The sequence below is a fragment of the Delphinapterus leucas genome, chromosome 11 (genome assembly GCF_059928025.1).
Source record: "Delphinapterus leucas isolate spDelLeu-1000000601 "Yukka" chromosome 11, BTC_Dleu_Yukka2, whole genome shotgun sequence".
NCBI lineage: Eukaryota > Metazoa > Chordata > Mammalia > Artiodactyla > Monodontidae > Delphinapterus > Delphinapterus leucas.
The window spans coordinates 99,150,107-99,172,512 of NC_143139.1; the positions used below are offsets into that span (position 1 = coordinate 99,150,107).

General features: G+C 53.8%; 2 protein-coding genes across 7 annotated transcripts in view; one reads left to right on the forward strand and one right to left on the reverse strand.

Annotated features, from left to right (window-relative positions):
- TRMU (tRNA mitochondrial 2-thiouridylase) overlaps nucleotides 1–20,741 on the forward strand; it is a 29,844-nt gene extending 9,103 nt beyond the window's left edge. For 2 of the 3 annotated variants that reach the window (XM_022596732.3, XM_022596735.3), the window contains exons 4-11: nucleotides 5,602–5,724; nucleotides 8,898–9,070; nucleotides 10,612–10,665; nucleotides 10,750–10,816; nucleotides 12,135–12,235; nucleotides 13,600–13,744; nucleotides 14,163–14,245; nucleotides 14,648–20,741. In XM_022596732.3, the coding sequence (XP_022452440.1) occupies nucleotides 5,602–5,724; nucleotides 8,898–9,070; nucleotides 10,612–10,665; nucleotides 10,750–10,816; nucleotides 12,135–12,235; nucleotides 13,600–13,744; nucleotides 14,163–14,245; nucleotides 14,648–14,812 (911 nt within the window). In that variant the 3' untranslated portion in view covers nucleotides 14,813–20,741. Of the gene's footprint in view, nucleotides 1–5,601; nucleotides 5,725–8,897; nucleotides 9,071–10,611; nucleotides 10,666–10,749; nucleotides 10,817–12,134; nucleotides 12,236–13,599; nucleotides 13,745–14,143; nucleotides 14,246–14,647 lie in introns of all 3 variants that reach the window. The other variant, XM_022596733.3, reaches the window with a different exon arrangement.
- Nucleotides 8,571–22,406, reverse strand: part of CELSR1 (cadherin EGF LAG seven-pass G-type receptor 1) — a 159,744-nt gene continuing 145,908 nt past the window's right edge. For 2 of the 4 annotated variants that reach the window (XM_089921461.1, XM_022596788.3), the window contains one exon: nucleotides 8,571–22,204. In XM_089921461.1, coding sequence (XP_089777587.1) covers nucleotides 22,180–22,204 — 25 coding nt within the window. In that variant the 3' untranslated portion in view covers nucleotides 8,571–22,179. The remainder of the gene's footprint in view (nucleotides 22,205–22,406) is intronic. The other 2 variants (XR_016395084.1, XM_022596790.3) reach the window with 2 other exon arrangements.

The following is a 22,406-nucleotide window of genomic DNA, read 5'->3' on the forward strand; positions in this document are numbered from 1 at the left end:
ACAAGATGAAGGAATGAGATAAAACCCCAGAAAAACAAATAAATGAAGTAGAGATAGGCAACCTTCCAGAAAAAGAATTCAGAACAATGATAGTGAAGGTGATCCACGACCTCGGAAAAAAAAATGGAGGCAAAGATCGAGAAGGTGCAAGAAATGTTTAACAAAGACCTAGAAGAATTAAAAAACAAACAGATGAATAATACAATAACTGAAATGAAAACTACACTAGAAGGAATCAATAGCAGAATAACTGAGGCAGAAGAATGGATAAGTGACCTGGAAGACAGAATGATGGAATTCACTGCCATGGAACAGAGTAAAGAAAAAAAGAATGAAAAGAAATGAAGCCTAAGAGACCTCTGGGACAACATTAAACACACCAACATTCACCTTATAGGGGTCCCAGAAGGAGAAGAGAGAGAGAAAGGACCTGAGAAAATATTTGAAGAGATTATAGTCGAAAACTTCCCTAACATGGGAAAGGAAATAGCCATCCAAGTCCAGGAATTACAGAGAGTCCCAGGCAGGATAAACCTCAGGAGAAACATGCCGAGATACATAGTAATCAAACTGACAAAAATTGAAGACAAAAATTATTAAAAGCAACAAGGGAAAAATGACAAATAACATACAAGGGAACTCCCATAAGGTCAACAGCTGAATTCTCAGCAGAAACTCTACGAGCCAGAAGGGAATGGCATGATATATTTAAAGTGGTGAAAGAGAAGAACCTATGACCAAGTACTCTACCCACCAAGGATCTCATTCAGATTTGACAGAGAAATCAAAAGCTTTACAGACAAGTAAAAGCTAAGAGAATTCAGCACCACCAAACCGGCTTTACAACAAATGCTAAAGGAACTTCTTTAAGTGGGAAACACCAGAGAAGAAAAGGACCTACAAAAACACAAACCCATAACAATTTGAAAAATGGTCATAGGAACATATATATCGATAATTACCTTAAATGTGAATGGATTAAATGCTCCAACCAAAAGACACAGGCTCACGTAATGGATACAGAAACAAGACCCATATATATGCTGTCTACAAGAGACCAACTTCAGACCTAGGGACACATATAGACTGAAAGTGAGGGGATGGAAAAAGAGATTCCATGCAAATGGGAATCAAAAGAAAGCTGGAGTACCAATACTCATGTCAGATATAATAGACTTTAAAATAAAGAATGTTGCAAGAGACAAGGAAGGACTCTACATAATGATCAAGGGATAAATCCAAGAAGAAGATATAGCAATTACAAATATATATGCACCCAACATAGGAGCACCTCAATACATAAGGCAACTGCTAACAGCTGTAAAAGAGGAAATTGACAGGAACACAATAATAGTGGGGGACTTTAACACCTCACTTACACCAATGGACATATCATCCAGACAGGAAATTACTAAGGAAACACAAGCTTTAAATGACACAATAGATCAGATAGATTTAATTGATATTTATAGGACATTCCATCCAAAAACAGCAGATTGCACTTTCTTCTCAAGTGCACATGAAACATTCTCTAGGATAGCTCACATCTTGGGTCACAAATCAAGCCTCAGTAAATTAAAAATAATTGAAATCATATCAAGCATCTTTTCCAACCACAATGCTATGAGATTAGAAATAAATTGCAGGGGAAGAAAAGTAAACACAAACACATGGAGGCTAAACAGTACGTTACTAAATAACCAAGAGATCACTGAAGAAATCAGAGGAAATCAAAAAATACCTAGAAACAAATGACATGGAAAACACAATGATCCAAACCCTATGGGATGCAGCAAAAGCAGTTCTAAGAGGGAAGTTTATAGCAATACAGTTCTACCTCAAGAAACAAGAAAAAGCTCAAATAAACAATCTACCCTTACACCTAAATCAACTAGAGAAAGAAGAACAGACAAAACCCCAAGTCAGTAGAAGGAAGGAAATCATAAAGATCAGAGCAGAAATAAATAGAAACAAAGAAAACAATAGCAAAGATCAATAAAATGAAAAGCTGGTTCTTTGAGAAGATAAACAAAATTGATAAACTTTTAGCCAGACTCATCAAGAAAAAGAGGGAGAGAACTCAAATCGATTAAATTAGAAATGAAAAAGGAGAAGTTACAACAGACACCACAGAAATAGAAAGCATCCTAAGAGACTACTACAAGCAACTCTATGCCAATAATATGGACAACCTGGAAGAAATGGACAAATTCTTAGAAAGGTATAACCTTCCAAGACCGAACGAGGAAGAAACAGAAAATATGAACAGACCAATCACAAGCAATGAAATTGAAACTGTGATTAAAAATCTTTCAACAAACAAAAGTCCAGGACCAGATGGCTTCACAGGTGAATTCTATCAAACATTTATAGACGAACTAACACCCATCCTTCTCAAGCTCTTCCAAAAAATGGCAGAGGAAGGAACACTCCCAAACTCATTCTATGAGGCCACCATCAGCCTGCTACCAAAACAAGACAAAGATACTACAAAAAAAGAAAATTACAGACCAATATCACTGGTGAATATAGATGCAAAAATCCTCAACAAAATATCAGCAGACAGAATCCAACAACACATTAAAAGGATCATATACCATGATCAAGTGAGATTTATCCCAGGGATGCAAGGATTCTTCAGTATACACAAATCAATGTGATGCACCATATTAACAAATTGAAGAATAAAGACCATATGATCATCTCAATAGATGCAGAAAAAGCTTCTGACAAAATTCAACACCCATTTATGATAAAAACTCTCCAGAAAGTGGGCATAGAGCGAACTTACCTCAACATAATAAAGGCCATATATGACAAACCCACAGCCAACATCATTCTCAATGGTGAAAAACTGAAAGCATTTCCTCTAAGATCAGGAACAAGACAAGGATGTCCACTCTCGCCACTATTATTCAACATAGTTTTGGAACTCCTAGCAATGGCAACCAGAGAAGAAAAAGAAAAGGAATTCAAATTAGAAAAGAAGAAATAAAACTATCACTGTTTGCAGATGACATGATACTATACATAGATAATCCTAAAGATGTCACCAGAAAACTACTAGAGCTAATCAATGAATTTGGCAAGGTTGCAGGAAACAAAATTAATACACAGAAGTCACTTGCATTCCTATACACTAATGATGAAAAATCTGAAAGAGAAATTAAGAAAACAGTCCCATTCACTGTTGCAACAAAAAGAATAAAATACCTAGGAATAAACCTACCTAAGAAGGTGAAAGACCTGTACTCAGAAAACTATAAAACACTGATGAGGGCTTCCCTGGTGGCGCAGTGGTTGAGAGTCTGCCTGCTGATGCGGGGGACACAGGTTCGTGCCCCGGTCCAGGAAGATCCCACATGCCGCAGAGCGGCTGGGCCTGTGGGCCATGGCCGCTGAGCCTGCGCGTCTGGAGCCTGTGCTCCGCAACGGGAGAGGCCACAGCAGTGAGAGGCCCGCGTACAGCAAAAAAAAAAAAAACACTGATGAAAGAAATCAAAGATGACACAAACAGATGGAGAGATATACCATGCTCTTGGATTGGAAGAATCAATATTGTGAAAATGACTATACTACCCAAAGCAATCTACAGATTCAGTGCAGTGCCTATCAAATTACCAATGGCATTTTTTACAGAACTAGAACAAAAAAATCTTAAAATTTGTGTGGAGACACAAAAGACCTCAAATAGCCAAAGCAATCTCGAGGGGAAAAAAAGGAGCTGGAGGAATCAGGCTCCCTGACTTCAGACTATATACAAAGCTACAGTAATCAAGGCAATATGGTACTGGCACAAAAACAGAAATATAGATCAATGGAACAGGATAGAAATCCCAGAGATAAAGCCACACACCTGTGGTCAACTAATCTATGACAAAGAAGGCAAGGATATACAATGGAGAAAAGACAGTCTCTTCAACAAGTGTGCTAGGAAAACTGGACAGCTACATGTAAAAGAATGAAATTAGAACACTCCCTAACACCATACACAAAAATAAAATGGATTAAAGATCTAAATGTAAGACTGGACACTATAAAACTCTTAGAGGAAAACATAGGAAGAACACAATATGACGTAAATTACAGCAAGATCTTTTTTGATCTACCTCCTAGAGTAATGGAAATAAAAACAAAAGTAAACAAGTGGGACCTAATGAAACTTAAAAGCTTTTGCACTGCAAAGGAAACTATAAACAAGACAAAAAGAGAACCCTCAGAATGGGAGAAAATATTTGCAAACGAATCGACGGACAAAGGATTAATCTCCAAAATATATAAACAGCTCATGCAGCTCAATATTAAAAATACAAACAACCCAGTCAAAAAATGGGCAGAAGACCTAAATAGACATTTGTCCAAAGAAGACATACAGATGGCCAAGAAGCACATGAAAAGCTGCTCAACATTACTAATTATTAGAGAAATTCAAATCAGAACTACAATGAGGTATCACCTCACACCAGTTAGAATGGGCATCATCAGAAAATCTAGAAACAACAAATGCTGGAGAGGGTGTGGAGAAAAGGGAGCCCTCTTGCACTGCTGGTGGGAATGTAAATTGATACAGCCACTATGGAGAACAGTATGGAGGTTCCTTAAAAAACTAAAAATATAATTACCATATGATCCAGCAATCCCACTACTGGGCATATAACCAGAGAAAACCATAATTCAAAAAGACACATGCACCCCAATGTTCGTTGCAGCACTATTTACAATAGCCAGGTCATGGAAGCAACCTAAATGCCCATCAACAGACGAATGGATAAAGAAGATGTGGTACATATATACAATGGAATATTACTCAGCTATAAAAAGGAATGAAATTGGGTCATTTGTAGAGACATGGATGGACCTAGAGGCTGTCATACAGAGTGAAGTAAGTCAGAAAGAGAAAAACAAATACCGTATGTTAACGCTTATATGTGGAATCTAGAAAAATGGTACAGATGAACTGGTTTGCAAGACAGAAATAGAGACACAGATGTAGAGAACAAACGTATGGACACCAAGGGGAGAAAGAGGCAGAGGGTAGTGGTGGTGGGATGAATTGGGAGATTGGGCTTGACATATATACACTAATATGTATAAAACAGATAACTAATAAGAACCTGCTATATAAAAAAATAAATTAAAAAAAAAAATCTCCGGAGATTTCCCTGGTGGCGCAGCGGTTAAGAATCCGCCTGCCAATGGCAGGGGACACAGGTTCGATCCTTGGTCCGGGAAGATCCCACATGCTGTGGAGCAACTAAGCCCGTTGAGCCTGCACTCTAGAGCCTGTGAGCCACAACTGCCGAGCCTGCGTGCCACAGCTACTGAAGCCCGCGTGCCTAGAGCCCGTGCTCTGCAACAAGAGAAGCCACGACAATGAGAAGCCCATACTCCTCAGCGAAGAGTAGTCCCTGATCGCCACTACTAGAGAAAGCCCGTGCACAGCGACGAAGACCCAACGCAGCCAAAAAATTAAAAAAGCAGAATGTCAATTGTATTAAAGTATTTGACAGGATAGACATCTGTACTATAAAATTAAAATTTAAAAAAATTTTAAATAAAAATAAATAAAATCTGATCTTCGTATTTTTAAAAACCTCTCAGGAGCAGATGCAGTTGCTACGGGTCACTATGCAAGAACGTCCCTGGAAGATGAAGAGGTCTTTCAGCAGAAGCACGTTAGGAGGCCAGAAGGGCTTTTCAGAAATCGATTTGAAATTAGAAATGGTGAGTAGAAGTGCCTGGGCCAGAGCTTAATTATTTGTGAATGGAGTAAAATATTTTGAAGAATGACAGTGAGCTGTTTGAGCACACCTGCACGACTCCTCTCCGTGTGTTCCAAACTAGCTCGTTGGTTTTGGTTTCCTCTTCGAAAAAGGACAGTTACCAACAGGGTCGTTTTCCCCAAGGGCCTGTGATTGGTACCAGGAGGAGGCTCAGGTGGGGTGCCCGGGCCAGGACTGCTGGGAAACTGAAGCCGTAATTCATAACCCAGTTCTGGGAGGAGACGCACAGCAATAATAATTGGAGTGTAACAGGCCCTGATTCTTACCCTCGAGTCTGTGAGGACTTGAGATTGAGGTGTACTTTAGAGTGACATGAGTGCTGGGACCTGACACGGCACAGGCCTGGCAGCCAGGCTTGTAACTATGCTTACGAAGATTACATATATAAATTAGCTCATCAGTGTCAAAGGGAGCAAAGTTCCACCTGCCTAGAAAATGCCAGGCAGTCACCTGGGAAGCTGCTGGCTTGTCCTGGTGGACATCTGCATGTAGAACAGAGGAGTTTGCATCATTATTAAGTGAAAGGCAAGATGGGGCTCGGAGCCGTGTTTCTGCGGACAGTTTCCACTGCTGCAGCCCCGTGGGGGAGTTGGCATTTCCCCGCGTCTGGCCTGCCCTGGCCGCCTCACGCCCACCGCCTCCCTCCCCGCGCCCCTCTTGGCAGTGCCAGCATGCGGGTTCTTTGGTTCTGTTTCTCAGATGAGGAAACTGAAGCTTGGCTGCACTCGCCAACCGGGGTGCCTCGGGTTGGGGGGCTGGCTCCCAGCTGGGTCTGTTCAGCTCCACCGTCCCTGGTCGTTGTGCCGTCCTCCGTGTCATCCGGCCTGATCCACCCTGTTTTCCTTCTCTCTCCCTCCTTCCCCCCTCTCACAGCAGCCGAGGCCAGAGATAACCTTACTGGCAGGGCCCAGACAAGGACACCGCCTACGTGATGTTGGGAAGGCCTCTCGCTGCTGCCTGCAGGGCGCTGGGCCGTTTGTGTTCCCTGTGGGGGCGTGTGTGTGTGTGTGTGTGTGTGTGTGTGTGTGTGTGTGTGTGTGTGTGTGTGTGTGTGTGTCTGTGTGTGTGTCTGTGTCTGTGTCTGTGTTTGTGGTCGGGGGCTGATGTGTGGGGAGAGGTGACCGCTTCCCTCCCCGGTGCTGCCTTCGCACTCCTGGGCAACCCTCACCAGGAAACCCTCCACATCAGGAGGACACGGCTTTGACTGCCCAGCCCTGCCGCCTGGGGACTCCATGGTGGAATTTGCCCAGTGAACGTCGGTCTAAGGGGCCTGAGTAGATGAAGGATTTGTTTCCACGTCACATAGCCACCCCCACTTACCTCCTAGAACATGTGGCGCCTTACAGAGCTTTCTGGGCCTTTTTGACAGGCCGGAGGCACTCAGACCTCTGACTGCATTGGCGTGTGCTTTGTTCCGTGTAGCTGTTTTAATAATACCACAGTGTCTTTGTTCTCTGTGTGCGTTTTAGGCACCTAGAGATTTTTATTTTGCTCTGACTCAGTTGCCCTGGAGACCTGGTCTGGGGCCTCCTGGCCTGGGTCCCTGGGGAGAGCGCATAGGGGCAGCGGAGTCCAGCCTGCGCTCCTGACCCCGGCCCTGGGCCAGGGTAGACGTCCTCACCCGTCCCCGTGGCAGGTGGCACCACGGCCGACCCGGAGGAGCGAAGGTGTGAATGAGGCTCCAGGCACAGGCAGACCATTGCCTAGCAGGCATCCCTCTCCGTGGTTTAGGGTTCCTGCTTTCTTTCTTAAAAATCATAGATTTTGAGTTTGTTTTAAAATAACCCAGAACTTTGAGAAATTGCAAATTGCTCCCAGTATTCTGAGGCTTTTATATGCACTTAGACTGTTTAAGTTTAGTTTTGAAACAAAAAAGAACCTTTGGCAAATGAGTCTGCCTACCTGATGACTGGTTGACTGAACTCGGTTTTTCACTTTTCACTTGATTTTGTTGTTTTGTACGTAAAAAGTGATGGAATAGAAACCAGGTGATTGAGCTCAGTTTCCAGCTCTGCGCTTCTCTCCCTGCACCATTGTGGGCAGTCACTTTAATTATCTGAGCCTCAGTTTCCCCATCTGAAAATGGGGATAATTCTATCATAGGGCTAAAGTGAGAATCAAATTTGAGGTCACGGGTGGAAAACATTAGCTACACAGAGAGCATGTTACACATGTGACTGGGCCGAGCTGCACGCTGCACTTGGGCTGTTTGTACCCTTGGCACGGGTGTGAGCTGTGGGTGTGACTTGCCGAGGCTTTGCTTAGCCCTGGTTGTGAGTCACGTGGAAAGAATCTGGAACACTGGTGTCACGTTCGGTTTCCTCCGTTGGTCATTGAGCTGCAGAGTGGGGGACCCAGCGTTTGCAGTCATGGAAGGTCTGTAACACACCAGGCAGGACCGAGGGGCCCGGAGATGGAGGCGGGCCTTGTTTCCTGAACCGCATCCCGTGGCCAGGGTCAGTCACAGCTCTGCACTGTCGCTGTCCAGCCGGGAACGGGTGTTGACAATGAATAGAGCATTAGAGAAACTGCAGAGGAGCAGCTGACGGATGTCAGCTCGAACCATAAGAAAAGCCCACTGTGACCAAGTGGGGAGTACGTTTAGAAGCCGGGTGCTGCTGGGGGACGTGGTTGGCGTCCACTGTGGGACCTGGGAGGCGAGCAGGGTCGCTGAGAGCAGCCACGGTGCAAACACATCCTGTGGTTATTAGGAAACAGCACAGCTGACACCATTTCAGCAGGATTTTCTGTACGTTGTCTCGTCCAGTTTTCCCAGATGTGGCTGAGTTTGTTTTTTTCTTAATACTTCATAACATTTTTGTCATGTGATGTTTAATCTTTGCAGATACAGTCTAACATATGAACTGGAATAAATGTCCTTATCACATAAACTCTACCCTGTGCGTATTTTTTTCAATAGTAGATCAATTAGGGATGAGAGTTTTTCTTACCTTAACCACAGCCGTTCTCTTTTCTGGAAGTCTTCTATTGAGTATTGGTCTTTGTTTCTGCCAGACCAGGGGTAATCTATCAAAGTAAACAGAAGGGCATTATTAAAAGCAAAGTATGATGGTTTTTATTCCTGCAACATCTTTTGTTCTTTACTCTTGGCAGTGGTAAAACTTCTGCAAGCAGCTGACAGCTTTAAAGACCAGACCTTCTTTCTCAGCCAGGTTTCCCAGGATGCCCTGAGGAGAACCCTCTTCCCCCTGGGGGGGTTAACAAAAGGTTTTGTAAAGAAAATAGCTGCTGAGAATAGACTTCATCACGTGCTCCAGAAAAAAGAGGTAGGATTGAGGGGTGTGCGCGCTCCCAGCCTGGGGTCCTGCACCACCTCCCCTGCCCGGGATCTGGCATCGAGCGAGGAGCCCGTCGTGCACACAGTGGGAGGGGCTGGGTCCTTCAGAAAGCAGCAGAGGAGGGACCTCTCCCTCCCGGCCGTGCCTCGGCCCCCCCGGGGGTGGCAGCTGTCCTGGCAGCTAGGTGGCTGGCTGGGGTGCTCTTGGCTCAGCTGCCAGGTGAGAGCAGGACGGTGAGGACCGGGCTCCGAGACCCCCATCGGCACACACATCTCTGTTTCCGTCCACGCATCAGCACGGCCTCGTCAGGTGTCTTCTTTGCGCCAGGCACTGCACCACTGGCCTCTGAGGACGCGGTGAGGAGCGCAGTTCCATCCCTGCCTTCAGGGAGCTAACGTCAAGGGGGCAGACAGACAAACCTACCGTTGTAAACTCGGAAGGTGTCCCTGAGAGAAGGTGTAGGGTCCGGTGAGAGAAAATGCCACGGGCTCTGATCTAGATTCGGGGGCAGAGACAGACGCCAGGAAAGGCCTCCAAGGAAAGTCTGTTTGTCCTCAGGCCTCAGGGTGAATAGGATTTAGTGTCACGTAGACGGCCGGGGAAGAGCCTGTGCAAAGGCCCCGAGCCTGGCGCAGTGGTGGAGTTGAGGTGAAGCCAGTGTGGTGGGCGCTTGGTGCTAGAGGGTGGGGTGCAATGTGGGAGGGGTCCCAGCGGGCTCGGCAGACCCTGGGGTGGTCAGTCTAACCAGGCTGTTGCGGGTTGAGGCGGCCTTAGCTGTAGCCGCTGCTTCACGTCTGTCCTGGGGACGGGCACAGCTGTGCTTTTGTCAGCAAGTTGCTGTCCCCAGGGAAGCCAGCCCTGTGCCCATCCCTCCACCCGTAGCATCTCTACTCATGTCTCTACCTGTTCGGTTTCTGGGTGTGACCGGTAAGAGCTGAGGGAGCCGCCCTCAGGACCCGTGTTCTAGGGAGACACAGGCCAGCGCATGAGCGAGGAAGCCGAACCATGAGTGCGGGACGGCGAGCCTGTTCCCGCTAGGCCTTCCTGCGTGCTAGAAACGTCACCTCGAGAAAAGACTCTCCTTCCTCGGATCCTCCCGCGGTGCTTCACCTCGTGGCCTGGCTTGTACCTCCTGCTTCTGCTCTGGTCCCTGTCTCTCCCCTGAGACTCACCGACAGTGGCCTGAGAGCTTAAGCAGCTTTAGTTTTCTTTCCTGGGCGGCTGGTCTGAGGGTCTGCAGCGCGGGGCCAGACCCTGCTGGGTGTGGAGGTGGCACTGCCTACTTAGCTGCTAAGGTCCATGTCTGGGGCCTGAAGTAAGCCCATGAAATCTGTTTGTGGCTGGGACTGGTGTGTGTGGTGCTGGAGAAGGGAAGCCAGGCCCCTGGCCCGGGGGTGGGGCGGCTTGGGGCAGGTGAGGCCCCGAGAGGCCCCGTGTGCCCCCCCACTCGCCCCTGCCCAGGCTCTCCAGGTGGAGTGCAGGACCCCACCCGGCCGTTCGTCTCACGGTCGGCCTTCCTTTCATTTCAGAGCATGGGCATCTGTTTCGTTGGTAAAAGAAATTTTGAAAATTTCATCCTTCAGGTGAGTGGTTTTTGATGCAAAAGGGTGGAGCCACGTTTCTGCTCTGGACCTGGATCTGTTAGTAATGAAACGTTTGTTTTCCAGTATTTACAGCCTCGACCTGGTAAATTTATTTCTATAGAAGACAATAAGGTTCTGGGAACGCATAAAGGTGAGATGCAACCCTGGGCTGCTTTTCATCCTGAGCAGCTTGAGGCGTGGGGCAGGTTTGAGCTCTGGGGATTTAGAGATGATTCCAGTCCCGCAGGCACGGCGATGGGTGGCGCCAGGGAAGGTGGGAGTGGCTCTGACCGGGTGTTTGCGATTTGAGACGTGGACTCCTTTTAAGCATCGCAGGCGATAACAGAGGATGCCGTCTGGTTCAGAAGCCTCGCTCTCTGAGTTATGTATTAAGTCTCCATGAATAGACTTATTTTTCCATTACATATAGAGAATACCAGACTACAGAAAAACTCCACTGGAGGGAAGGAGTTAGGTTGACTTCAGAAACTCTAAGTCACGAGTTTCATGACTTAGGACGCCATGAAGAGTTGGGACCAGAAGGTGGCCCTCCTGGCCAGAGTGCTGCACCCCAGGTGCTGCTCCCTCATTCGCAGACGCCACTGGGGGTCGGGGCACCATGAGCCTGCCCTGAGCCGGCATGGGGAGGACGGGTCAGGCGCGAGAGTTCACAGCCCAGGTGGGAGGACAGAGGTGGGCTTGGTCAACGGTGGGGCTGTGCCCTTGGGGGCCTGGTGACAGACGAGACTTGGTCCAGCGTGGGTCTGACCTGCCGGAAGGACGAGGGCTGGGGCTCAGACATGGACACTCCCAAGGGGCTTGTTCCTTGGAGACCCTCACCTCGGTTTGGGCCGGATGGCTTCCCCTTCCTGGTCTGTTGGAGGGAGCGGGCCTTAGATGTCACGGGCTCCCAGAGAGCTGAGCGTTTCTGAGGGAGGACGTGCCGGCCCTGCTGGGGACAACTTGCAGGGCGCTCGCAGCCTGTCCCGGCAGGAGGCTGCCAGGGCACGCAGGGGAGCCCAGCTCCGTTGCCTGGCTTGCAGAAGTGGAGCGCTGAGCTTGGCGCCGGTTCCCCCGTGGGGCTGGGGGCTGGGGGCTGGGGGAGGCGTGGCCTAGCCGGCTGGCCTTGTGGTGTTTGTGGTGGGGATGAAGGTGCACAGAGAAACCGGGGCAGCCTGGTGTCCTGGCCCCGAGGCGGTTAGTACCCAGGGGCTCGGCAAGAGGGCCTCGTGGCTTCAGGCGGGGCACTTGGCCCATGTTCTAAAGGAGCGGTCCCTGCTCCTGGTGGGTCAGGGGGCCGCACAGCTGGAACGGCTCCTCGCGGGGTGGGAGGTACAGCCTAAGCCAGGCCGCCCGGGTGGTCCGCAGAGGGAGCCTCCTGCCTGCTGCCTCCCAGCCTCCTCCCCGTTGCGAGGGTGGGACGTTTGAGACGGGGCCCCTCTCACCTCACTGAGAAACTGTTTCCACAGGTTGGTTCCTGTATACTTTGGGCCAGAGAGCCAACATAGGTGGCTTACGGGAGCCCTGGTACGTGGTGGAGAAGGATGGCACCAGGGGCGACGTGCTCGTGGTGAGTTGGGAGGGTGAGGTGACGGAGGCCTGGTTATGGCAGAGCCCACGGTGCTGAACCAGGCAGGGTGGGGGCTCTGCAGGGCAGCTGCGGCTGGGAGCATCCTTGCCTTTCCTCTGCATCCTCCCGGGATTGGCCCTAGGTACCAGAAGGGTTTTGTTTAAGGCACTTACTAGGCTTTTACTGTATGCTGGTCACATTATTAATTATCACATCAGTCCCTGTAAATAGATGTATTCCTCCGATTTTACAAGACTCAGAGATTAAGTAACGTGGGAAGGTCCCTTGGAGCGGGGGTGGCTCAGTGTCTGGGGCAGGGCCTGCACACAGAGGCCTCCAGCGATTCACTGTTGAACAGATAGGGTGCAGAGCTGGGACCGACCTAGGCCTTCTGCCGCAGCGGGGCTCTGGGCCACTGGGACCCGGGACTGTGTCCCCGGGCTCTAGAGCAGGACTTCACAAAGCGGGCATGTTTGCCCTGCTCCCCTCCCTGGAACATTTGGCAGGGCCTGGGGACATTTTCAGCATCACGCCATGGGGGAGGGAGGAGGGGAGCAGGTGCTGCTGGCGTCCAGGGGGTGAAGCCAGGGAGCCCCGTCCCCTCCACAGTGATCCGGCCCCACATCTCAGCAGTGCCGAGGCTGAGCATCCCGGCTCTGAGCACGCTCTGTCCCAGAGCTGGGGGACCCTCCCTTAGATGCGGGCAGAGGGGCCAGCAGGCCTCTGGGACACCACCGCCCAGAAGAGCCCTGGGCGCAAGGGCCTGGACGGTGATTCTGGTCCAGCATGAGTCAAAGGGACTTTAGTGTAAAGTTTAGCTGTCTCTTTTGCTTTGAGAAAGGACATCCACCGACACTTGTCCCCTGTGTGGGTCTCCTTATCTACTTAGAGCCCAAGGGCCCCGGGCTTGATGCCCTTGGGCCTGCCTCAGGGGAGGCCTGCTAAGTCCTAGGAGGCCAGGTGCATGGAGGCCTAGAAGGCCTGTCCCCAGCCACGTGGGGCTTGGTGGGATCCCTGTGGCGACGTGGCTGCCCCGTGTGCCTCTGGCACTGGGACGCAGGGTTGTGGTGAGGGCAGGGTGAACTTCCAGGAGGAGAGGTCATGGGGTTGGATCACACGCTCCTCTGCTATTTGCTGAGTGTGACCATGACGAGTGACTTTCCCTCTCGTGCCTCAGTTTCCTCATCTTCAAAGTGGGGTAGAAAGGCTCGAGGGATAAGCGCATGAATTTCCACGTGGCAGCGTGGATTTCAGTGAGTGTTTACTGTTATGATCATTATTAATGAAGTGCAGAGAGGGGGCTTTGGGGCAGGACCCTCCACTGAGGGCTCCAGGGTGTCACGTCCTCGCGCTCCGCTCCGCAGGCCCCCCGGACAGACCACCCGGCCCTGTACAGGGACCTGCTGCGGACCGGCCGCGTGCACTGGGTGGCTGAGGAGCCGCCCGCAGCCCTGGTCCGCGACAAGATGATGGAGTGCCACTTCCGGTTCCGCCACCAGATGGCGCTAGGTGACTGAGCGGGGATCCCCGGGTGAGGCCAGAGTTAGGACCGGCGATTTGACCTGGGCCTGGGCCCCCACTGTTAAGATTGTATAACGTGTAGGCCTCCTTGCCCTCTGCCTACGCAGAGACAGCCTGGGGGGCGCTGAGGCCAGCTTAGCCTCCTTTGTCCGTGACACAGGGTCGGTCTCTGGAAGAGGGCAGGTTGCCGGGGCGGGTGGGACTGAGGGTCCCGCTGGCAGGCCGCCGGCAGGCAGTGTGTGTGCCGCCCCGGGGCCCGGGTGGGCGGCACTGAGCCCCTCTGGCCGTCGCCCCGAGCTTCCTTTGTCCTCACTGCCTGCTCCTTGCTCCCCGGGGGCCCAAGGCCTGGGTCTGAGCACATGTGGCAAGGCCAGCGCCCCCTCCAAGGGTCCTTCTCTTCCCCCAGTGCCCTGCGTGCTGACCCTCAATCAAGACGGCACTGTGTGGGTGACGGCCGTGAAGGCTGTGCGGGCTCTCGCCCTGGGACAGGTGAGTGGGGGTACGCCGGCTGGCAGGCGGGTTGGGGTCTCAGCCCCAAGTCTGCGCCTGCCTTTGCCCCGGAACCCGGCCCTTCTCAGCAGCTGCTCGGCCGCGCGGAGGAGCAGGCTTCGTGCTCTGCAAGGACGGCACTTGCTCCCGACCAGAGCAGCTGGTCTCCAGGGGGAGCGGAGGGGCAGAGGGGCTGCGGTGCTCAGCTCACACAGCCCGCGAGGGTGGGAGCGCCGGCTGCCCTGCCCTGGTCCGCCTCTGGTCTGGGCCCCGGGGACAAGGGCAAAAGAGGGAGAGGCAGAGCATTGCCCCTCCCCAGCCCCAGGTCTGGGCTCCTGGCTGCACTGTGGGCACCCGGATGCCGGGTCGCACTGCAGGTGACACGGTCTCTCTCCTCTGCAGTTCGCTGTGTTCTACAAAGGGGGCGAGTGCCTGGGCAGTGGGAAGATCCTGCGCCTGGGGCCATCCGCCTACACACTCCAGAAGGGCAGGAGCAGACCCGATGTGGCCGTGGAGGGCTCCAGCATCGGCCGGGGTGACAGCCCGGGCCAGGGGCCCACGCTCTGACAGAGGCCGAGCGGCTGCTGTGGAGCTCATGGGAGGAGGCGTGGACGAGCGGAGCCGGGGGCAGGGCCGCTTCAGAGCCAGGGAGAGCCCATCCTCTTTGCTTGCTGGCCGGCGGGTCTGTCCCAAGTGCCCCATGGGTGGAGTTCCTCTTGCGCACCCCCTAGAGGGCTTCCCCTCCGGGGGCATGCCGAGGGGTCCTGTGGGGAGGGATGGATGGGCTGCAGGGGCAGTACCCAATAAAAACTCTGTCTGGGGTGTGGATTCTGATGGCTTCCAGTGGGGTGGGGCCTGAGTGGGCCGTCTCGGGGGCTCCACGGCACTAGCCACGTGTGGGGAGGTGGGGGTGTGTGCTGCACGGGAGAGCGATGGGATCCCCCCTTCCTCCGCCTCCGTTCACGGCTGTGCCCACCCTCACCTGTGGCAGGGGATGTGTGACGGCCCTTGAGCTGACTCCCAGCCTGCAAGGGTATCTGAGGGGGACAGTGTGACCTTGAGGCCACTCTGAGGGGCGGCGGCCCTGCCCCCAGTCCAGGCAGCTGCACGGGAGCCTCCGCTCCCCCTGCAGAGTGCCCGGCACCCTGGCCAGGCACCCTGGCCAGTCACGTCGAGAGCTGAAGGGTAGCTTGTAAACAAGGGAAGTTTATTTCTCACGGTTGTGGAGCCTGGAAGTCTGAGGTCAGGGTGCCGGCTCCGACGGGGGAGGGTCCTCTTACGGGGGGCCGGTGACCGTCTTCTCACTGTGTCTTCGCGTGGTGGAAGGGGCAGGGGTTTTTCTGGGACCGCCCCACCCCCAGCCGCGCCACGCAGCTTGTGGGATCTCCATTCCCCCACCAGGGACCGAACCCGGGCCCTCGGCCGTGAAAGTGCTGAATCCTAACCACTGGACTGCCAGGGAGCTCCCTGCGGCCTCTGAAGAACACCTGTCCGCTTCATGAGGGCCCCACCCTCAAGACCCAATGGCGGGCTTCCCTGGTGGCGCAGTGGTTGAGAGTCCGCCTGCCGAGGCAGGGGACGCGGGTTCGTGCCCCGGTCCGGGAATATCCCACATGCCGCGGAGCGGCTGGGCCCGTGAGCCATGGCCGCCGAGCCTGCGCGTCCGGAGCCTGTGCTCCGCAACGGGAGAGGCCACAGCAGTGAGAGGCCCGCGTACCGCAAAAAAAAAAAGGACCCAATGGCTGCCACCACATGGGGCTAGGGTTCCCAGCTGTGCCCTCCGGGACACACACACCGCAGAGCTCGTGCGTGCTTTGTGCAGCGCTGGGCGGATGAGAGCACCTGCGGAGCTGGCTTCGGCCGGGGGCATCGCGGGGCGGCCGTCGTCCTGCCGTGGGCAGTTGAAAGGCCCGCTGGGGAGCCACCGCAGGACTTGGAGGGAGGTTTGGAGACGCTCCACCAGGCCTTCCCGGGGGCGCGGTCAGCTGGGTCAGGTGGGGGTTGGCCCTTCCTGGAAGGGCACACTTCTGCGTGCCCCGGTGCCTCCAGCTTCCCTGCCTTGGCGCGGGTTAGTGCCCTGTCCCGGCTCCCGGTGGGCCCCAGGGTCCCTGGTGCTCTGCTCAGGGGCCCAGCCACCTGCTCCGGTGCCAGGATGGACAAGCCTCAGGCTCTCCCTCTCGCTGACCTCAGACTCAGCCCTTGCTTGCGCTCCAAGCCAGGCTCCTGTGGAGGCTGGAAGTGTGGCTCCCGTCTCCTGTGGCTTAGAAGGTTCTAGAGCAGAGGCAGTGTGGCATGTTCTGCCAGGTGCTATGATGATGGGGAGCAACTCGGGGGGGGGGTCACGTGGCCCCCCAAGGCTCAGAAGCCCCTTGTGCTGAGGGGCAGAGCTGCAGGGCCAGCCCTGGGTCAAGTCACCCGGGATGGAGCTCCTGCCCCCAGAAAGGTCACACAAGGGAGGGGCTTGAAGTGGGTGACGGGCACCTGGGCTCCAGAATGTGCAGGGCCTGCGGCCACAGTGAGGACAGGGCTTCCTTCTGGACAGGAGGGGAGGCCTGGAGAGGGTTTTGAGCAAAGGATCTCTCTGGCCTGTGTGAGGTACAGATGGTAGGGGACAGGAGAGGACCAGGTGGGCTGTGGAGGTTTGGACGAGAAGGGGGTCCAGATGCCCTTGGTTCTCTAGCGGGTCGAGATGGACCATTCTCGAGCACGGAGTGGTCGCCCTCCTGCACAGCCAGGCTCTGCCACCCGGGGCCGAGGGAGGAGGACGGGAGTCCGGGAACGGACACCACGCTTGGGACTTGCCCCGGGTCTGCACAGGGGCTGCCGCCTGCCGGGGGGACCAGCCTCAAGCCTGGCACCGCGGCCCTGCCGGCCTGGGGCAGGGGGATGCGGTGGGCTGGGCCCTACAGCTGGCTGAGTGTGACCCTGCGTCAGGGTGACCGAGAGCCGCGCCCACCGCTCCCCCCAACCCCGGCTCAGCAGTGCCCAGTCCTGGGGCGGCACAGATGCCCACTCTGCGGTGGGGGCCGGTGAGGGGCGGGGGGCTGGATCTGGGCTGTGACCCGGGAAGTGGGCAAGCCCTGTGGGGAGGAGGACGCAGCTCCGTAGGGACTGAGGGTCCCGGCCCCGCCCCGCCCCGGGGCACTCAGCGTCCTCCCTCCAGGCAGTTCTGACCGAGCTGGAGCCCCTCCCATTCCCCCTCCTCCTGTTTCCGGGCCCCACCCTGGCTCCCTCCTAGCCAAGGCCCCACCCAGCAGGGCGCGTCCCCAGGGTGGGGCGTGGGCTGGAGCAGACACGCAGGCACTTCCCACCCCGCCACGTGGCTTCCAAGACCATCTCCGTGATCCAGATAAAGAAATAGGCCCTGTGGGCTGGAGGTGGAGGTCTGGGCAGCTGCTCCAGCAGGGCTGGCCCAGGGAGGTGTTGCCCTGACCCAGCCGGGAGGCTGACCACAGCCCTGCAGGTGCTTTCCACGTCGTGCTGGGCAGAGGCGACCGGACTGGACAGCAGTGCCCCTGGGGACACCCAGCCCAGCATGGAAGCCGGGGCTGAGACACCGCCTTTGTTCTGCTAGCTCCCAGGGCAGTGTGGAGCCTCCCTGGACTCAGGTTTCCCGGGACCCACTGCCCTGGGTCTGGGGCTCTTGCGCGGAACCGAGGGCTGAGCTGTGGCCTGGTCTGGGGAGCCGCCACAGTGGGAGGAGGGTCGGGTGGAGGCAGTCGGCATGGACACAGGCCAGCAGAGCAGAGGCCGCCCTTCTGGCCTCTGGACGGCTCTTCCCGTCCTGCCAGCCCGACGCCAGGCCTCCAGCCAGGTCGGCCAGTGGAGGCGGGAGGAGGGAGCACAAGCCTGCTGCTGCCCCCGGGTCACCAGGCCTCACCTTGGCTGCGCCCATGGCAGCCTCCGGGCCGCAGTACCACCTTCTCTCTGGGGGCATAGCTGACCGACTCTGGGAGGCCTCTGGTCAATGCCTCAGAGACTCAGGTGTAGCTGTTGGCCAGGGCGTACCACTGGGCCTCTCCCAGACTCCAGGGCTGCACTCCCAGGTGGGGAGTGCAGAGGGGCTGGGGTCGGGGTCAACCCCCGGGGCCTGTCTTCTGCCCACATTCCCGGGCTCCAGCTGCCTTGGTTGCCCACGTCCCCGAAGCCTTCGCAAGCCCCGGACCTCCCTGCACCCCCCGTGTCTACAGGGAGGGAGCCTGGAGTGAGGCTACAGCCGCGATGTGAGGGAGCGCTTACTCTTACAGCTGGGACGGGGGAGGCTTGGACGTTTTTGTGGCCTGGACTGCGTTCAGATGTTCAGTGTTCACGTCTGTGTTTCTGTCTCGATCCCGCGGGTCCTGGAGTGGCCTTGGCTAGGTTGGTATGGAGTGCAATTATTTATGTCCACGGGAGGCCACCCAGGCCCAGCGGACGCACCTGCTCCCTTCAGCGGGCGGCTACTCTCCTCACATGTGTCCCCCTTAAGCAGCACTTCTGGCTTGAGATGGTGGTATTCTATCACGTTCATGACCAGGCACTCTTGACAGGTGAATGTTAGCAGGGGAACAGGGGAGGGAGCAGAACCTGAGAGTGGCCTTTGCGGGTGGGGCGTTCATGGGTGGTTTTCCTCTTTTTTTCTCCCAGGCTTGACCCAAGGGTGGCCCCAACCTCTGGAGCTGTGTGGCCAGCACTGGGGCAAGGACTCCAAGAGAGGCCTGGGAAGGGGGGCCCCTGCGGGCTGAGGAGTGTGTGGGAGCCCCCCCCCCACTGTCTCCTCTTTGCTCCCGCTGATTCTCCCCGAAGGTAGCCCCAGGTGGGTGGAAGTGAGGCAGTGCAGGCAGCTAGAACCCTGGAAGAAACCCATCTTTTTGCATAGAGGAACCAAGGAAAGGGGTGCCAGGAGTAACAGCGTGTGAGGCAAATCCCAGAGAGGAGACAGCGCTGGCGGAGTGGACCCCTCGCTTTCCATATATACTGACAGGCACTGGCTCACCCTGAGTAGGAACAGACCCAAAGCAGCATATGAAAGGCTCTTGAGAGCAGAACGGACATAAACCAGCCCAAGTCCTAGACTAACTGAGTGGCAGGTGTACAGAGGGGACCCAAGGTAGCACAGCAAAGTCACAGCCACAGAAGGAGACAGAACTTGTGGTCTGAACCTAATGGGGTTGACCGCCTTCTAAAACAAACAACTGACATCTGCCAGTGGATTTTAACAGGACCCTGAGGCTCATGATGTAACATTCAAAAATGTCAATCAAGGATTCAGTTTGAAATTAGCCAGCACACAAGGAACAAGGAAACACCAAGAGAAAACAGATTGCGGCCCCAAGATGACCCAGATGCCAAATTACCAGAGAATTTAAAGCTCCTGTTATCATCATGCTCTGTGAGGTAAACACGAAATTCATGGAAAACTCCAAGTCTTCAGTAGAGAAATAAAATGAAAAGGAACCAAATGGAAATTTTAGAACTTAGAATTACAGTATTAAAAAAAAAAATCACTGGACAGGCTCAGTAGCAGAGTGGAGATGATAGAGGAAAGCATCGGTCAACTTGAAAGCTGATCACTAGAAATGATCTAACCTGAGGAACAGAGAGAAAAAAGAGTGAAAACAGATGAACAAAGCCTCAGGAACCAGTTGTGTTCACTGGCGTCCCAGAAGGACAGGAAAGAGATTGGTGCAGGAAAAAATTTTGAAGTGCGAGGTGCAAGAGTCTGGATGAGCAGGAAATGGATAGAAGGTTCCAGAATGGCTCCTGCTCCCCCGGGCTTATCAGCATCCTGTACATGGTCCCTTTTCCAGGGCTGCCTTAGGAAGGGGCGGCAACAGGGATGCAGGAGTGGGGGGAAAACCGGACAGCAGAAGTACAAATTCAAAAAAATCTTAATTTATTGTAGACTCTTTCCTCATCTGTGTTGCAATTCCAGTGTTCTGAACATTAATAAATACACATTTGTTTAAAAAAGCAAAACCAAAAAACCTCCAGTGTCTAGTATCTCTCATAAAGTCTTAAGTCACAAAAATAGGTTTACATTTTTCCTGTCTTAATAAAACTGACAGTTGTTTTTTTTGGTAACAGTTCTGATCAAATGAAAAAACTAAATACATCTCAAGGGACAAAGTCCAGTTGCAGAAGAATATGGGATAATACGAAAGTGAAGTGTTCAGACTCAAAAATATTTCCACTTTTGTTTTTACTTAGAAAATGTCTCCTCAATGGTAAACATTTGAAGGTACTATTCTTTTGTATCTTGAAAAGGCCACTCCCCTGCTAAGGCACATTTATAATTCATTCAAGTGTGAGGGCTTTGGGATCTCATTTCATTTCTGTATGAAGCCTGTGGTCTTAGACCTGAGTATCAGGTATGTTTTCCTCTCAGCCATTAACAGTACTCGCATTTTCATCAAAATAATACAGTATGGACATCTTTGCATTTTACTTGATTTTCATCATATTTTATGGTTTCTCGTATTTGGAGGCAGCTGTGCTGACCGTTTATTTGGGCATCCGACTGAGGAACAAAAGAAACACTGAAATAAGACGTGTCTGAGTAATTCTGGGCCCCGTTCCACAGCCCCTCAGGCCACGCTCTGCCGACGGCCCACAGAGGGACAGTCACAGCCGGTCCTTGGTGTGAGTTTCCAAAAAACAGCTTGTAACTATTGAACAGTGTGGCTGCGGCTTTGTCCCTTCTCACAATTGGCCATTTGAAGCAAAATGAAGTAATTGGTCAGACTCTGGGGGTGAGACCCCCGCCTGCCTGGAGCTCCTCGGACTCTAAAAGAGCTAGAAAATTGGCAGGAAAGAATGTGACATCCTGGAAGACCTCATACCTCCGTCTGAATCAGGAACGTGTGAACATTTTACAGTCCCGCCGAGAACAGGAGCAGAGGAACAAAGGAATTCCCCACCTGCAGTACCGCTGACCGGGAAGGGGGCCAGGGAGGCCCCGCGGGGCTCAGAGTGGGGCCCACCCCAGCGAAGGGGGCCAGGGATGACCAGTGTGTCGGTCGCGGCCGTGTGCACCTGCGTCCCACACTCAGCAGAGCTCCTGGTCCAGCCCCAGATGGCCCTGTCTCGGAGCCACACCCGTCCAGGCAGATGGGAGCTGAGGGCAAGCATCGCAAATGCAAATGTGCTGCACATCCAGGCGGCCACGTGTGATGCCCACGGACTCCTGCCTCTGGGCTGGAAGCAGAACCGGAACCTCTGTCCAGCAGCACTCCCTACACACTACCCACCTCTGCTTTGCTGGGACACCATATGCTGGATGCGTGCCAGACTCCAGGCTGGCTGTGCAATCTTCCTGACGTCAGAAAGAGGGAGAGATCATCCCACGGATCTCCCAGTATGGACAGAGTCAGTACAAATGCGAAATATACAGAGGTTTTTGCCTTTTCAAAGTTCCATACAAATATACAGAAGTATCTACACCTTTGCAACAAAGGAAAGCGATCTGTTTTAAGACAAGGGCTGCCTTTGCAGAGGGCTGTGGAGCTGCTGGCCCCGGGCCTGCACTGCAGGGAGCTGCCTGTGGCCCTGAGTCCTGGCCAGCCGGCCCGGCGGCTCCTCTCAAGGCCAGCTCTCCTGCTGGGCCCTGTCCCGGCCAGGCCAGCGCACGGTTTTGGCTCTGTCCGCAGTCCGAGGGTTGAGCTGTGCCGGCCCGGGAGTCCACGCCTCCCGTGCCTGTGGCCTTTGGCACTTGTCACGGGTCTAAGGGGCCCTGAGCCTCCGGGGGCAGCTCAGCGCTTTGTGTCTGGACCTTCAGTCATGCCAGTCACGGGGCTACCACTGCAGCCCATGGGGCCCCCGCCACCAGGGCCTGCTTCACTGACAGGGCAGGGGACACCCCCCCCCACTCCGGGCTCCAAGGTCCAGGAGCACAACGACACAGCACAGAGGCCTGGGCAGAGGTGATGGGCTTGTCTTCACGGTTTCCTGATGGTTCAAAGTGAAGTTTCGTTACTGCCTCTGCGCGTAGGAAGAAGCCGTCAGGCAGGCGGAGGGTAGGCGAGGACGGCCCCTGCCACCCATGAAGCCAGCAGCTGGGCTGGGTCCGAGGTTGTGCAGGGGCAGACCCCCCACTCGGGGGGCATGGGGCAGAACCCCCCACTCAGGGGACGGGGTGCCCGGAGGCTCCACGGAGGGCAAGCTCATGTATGGACACAGCAAC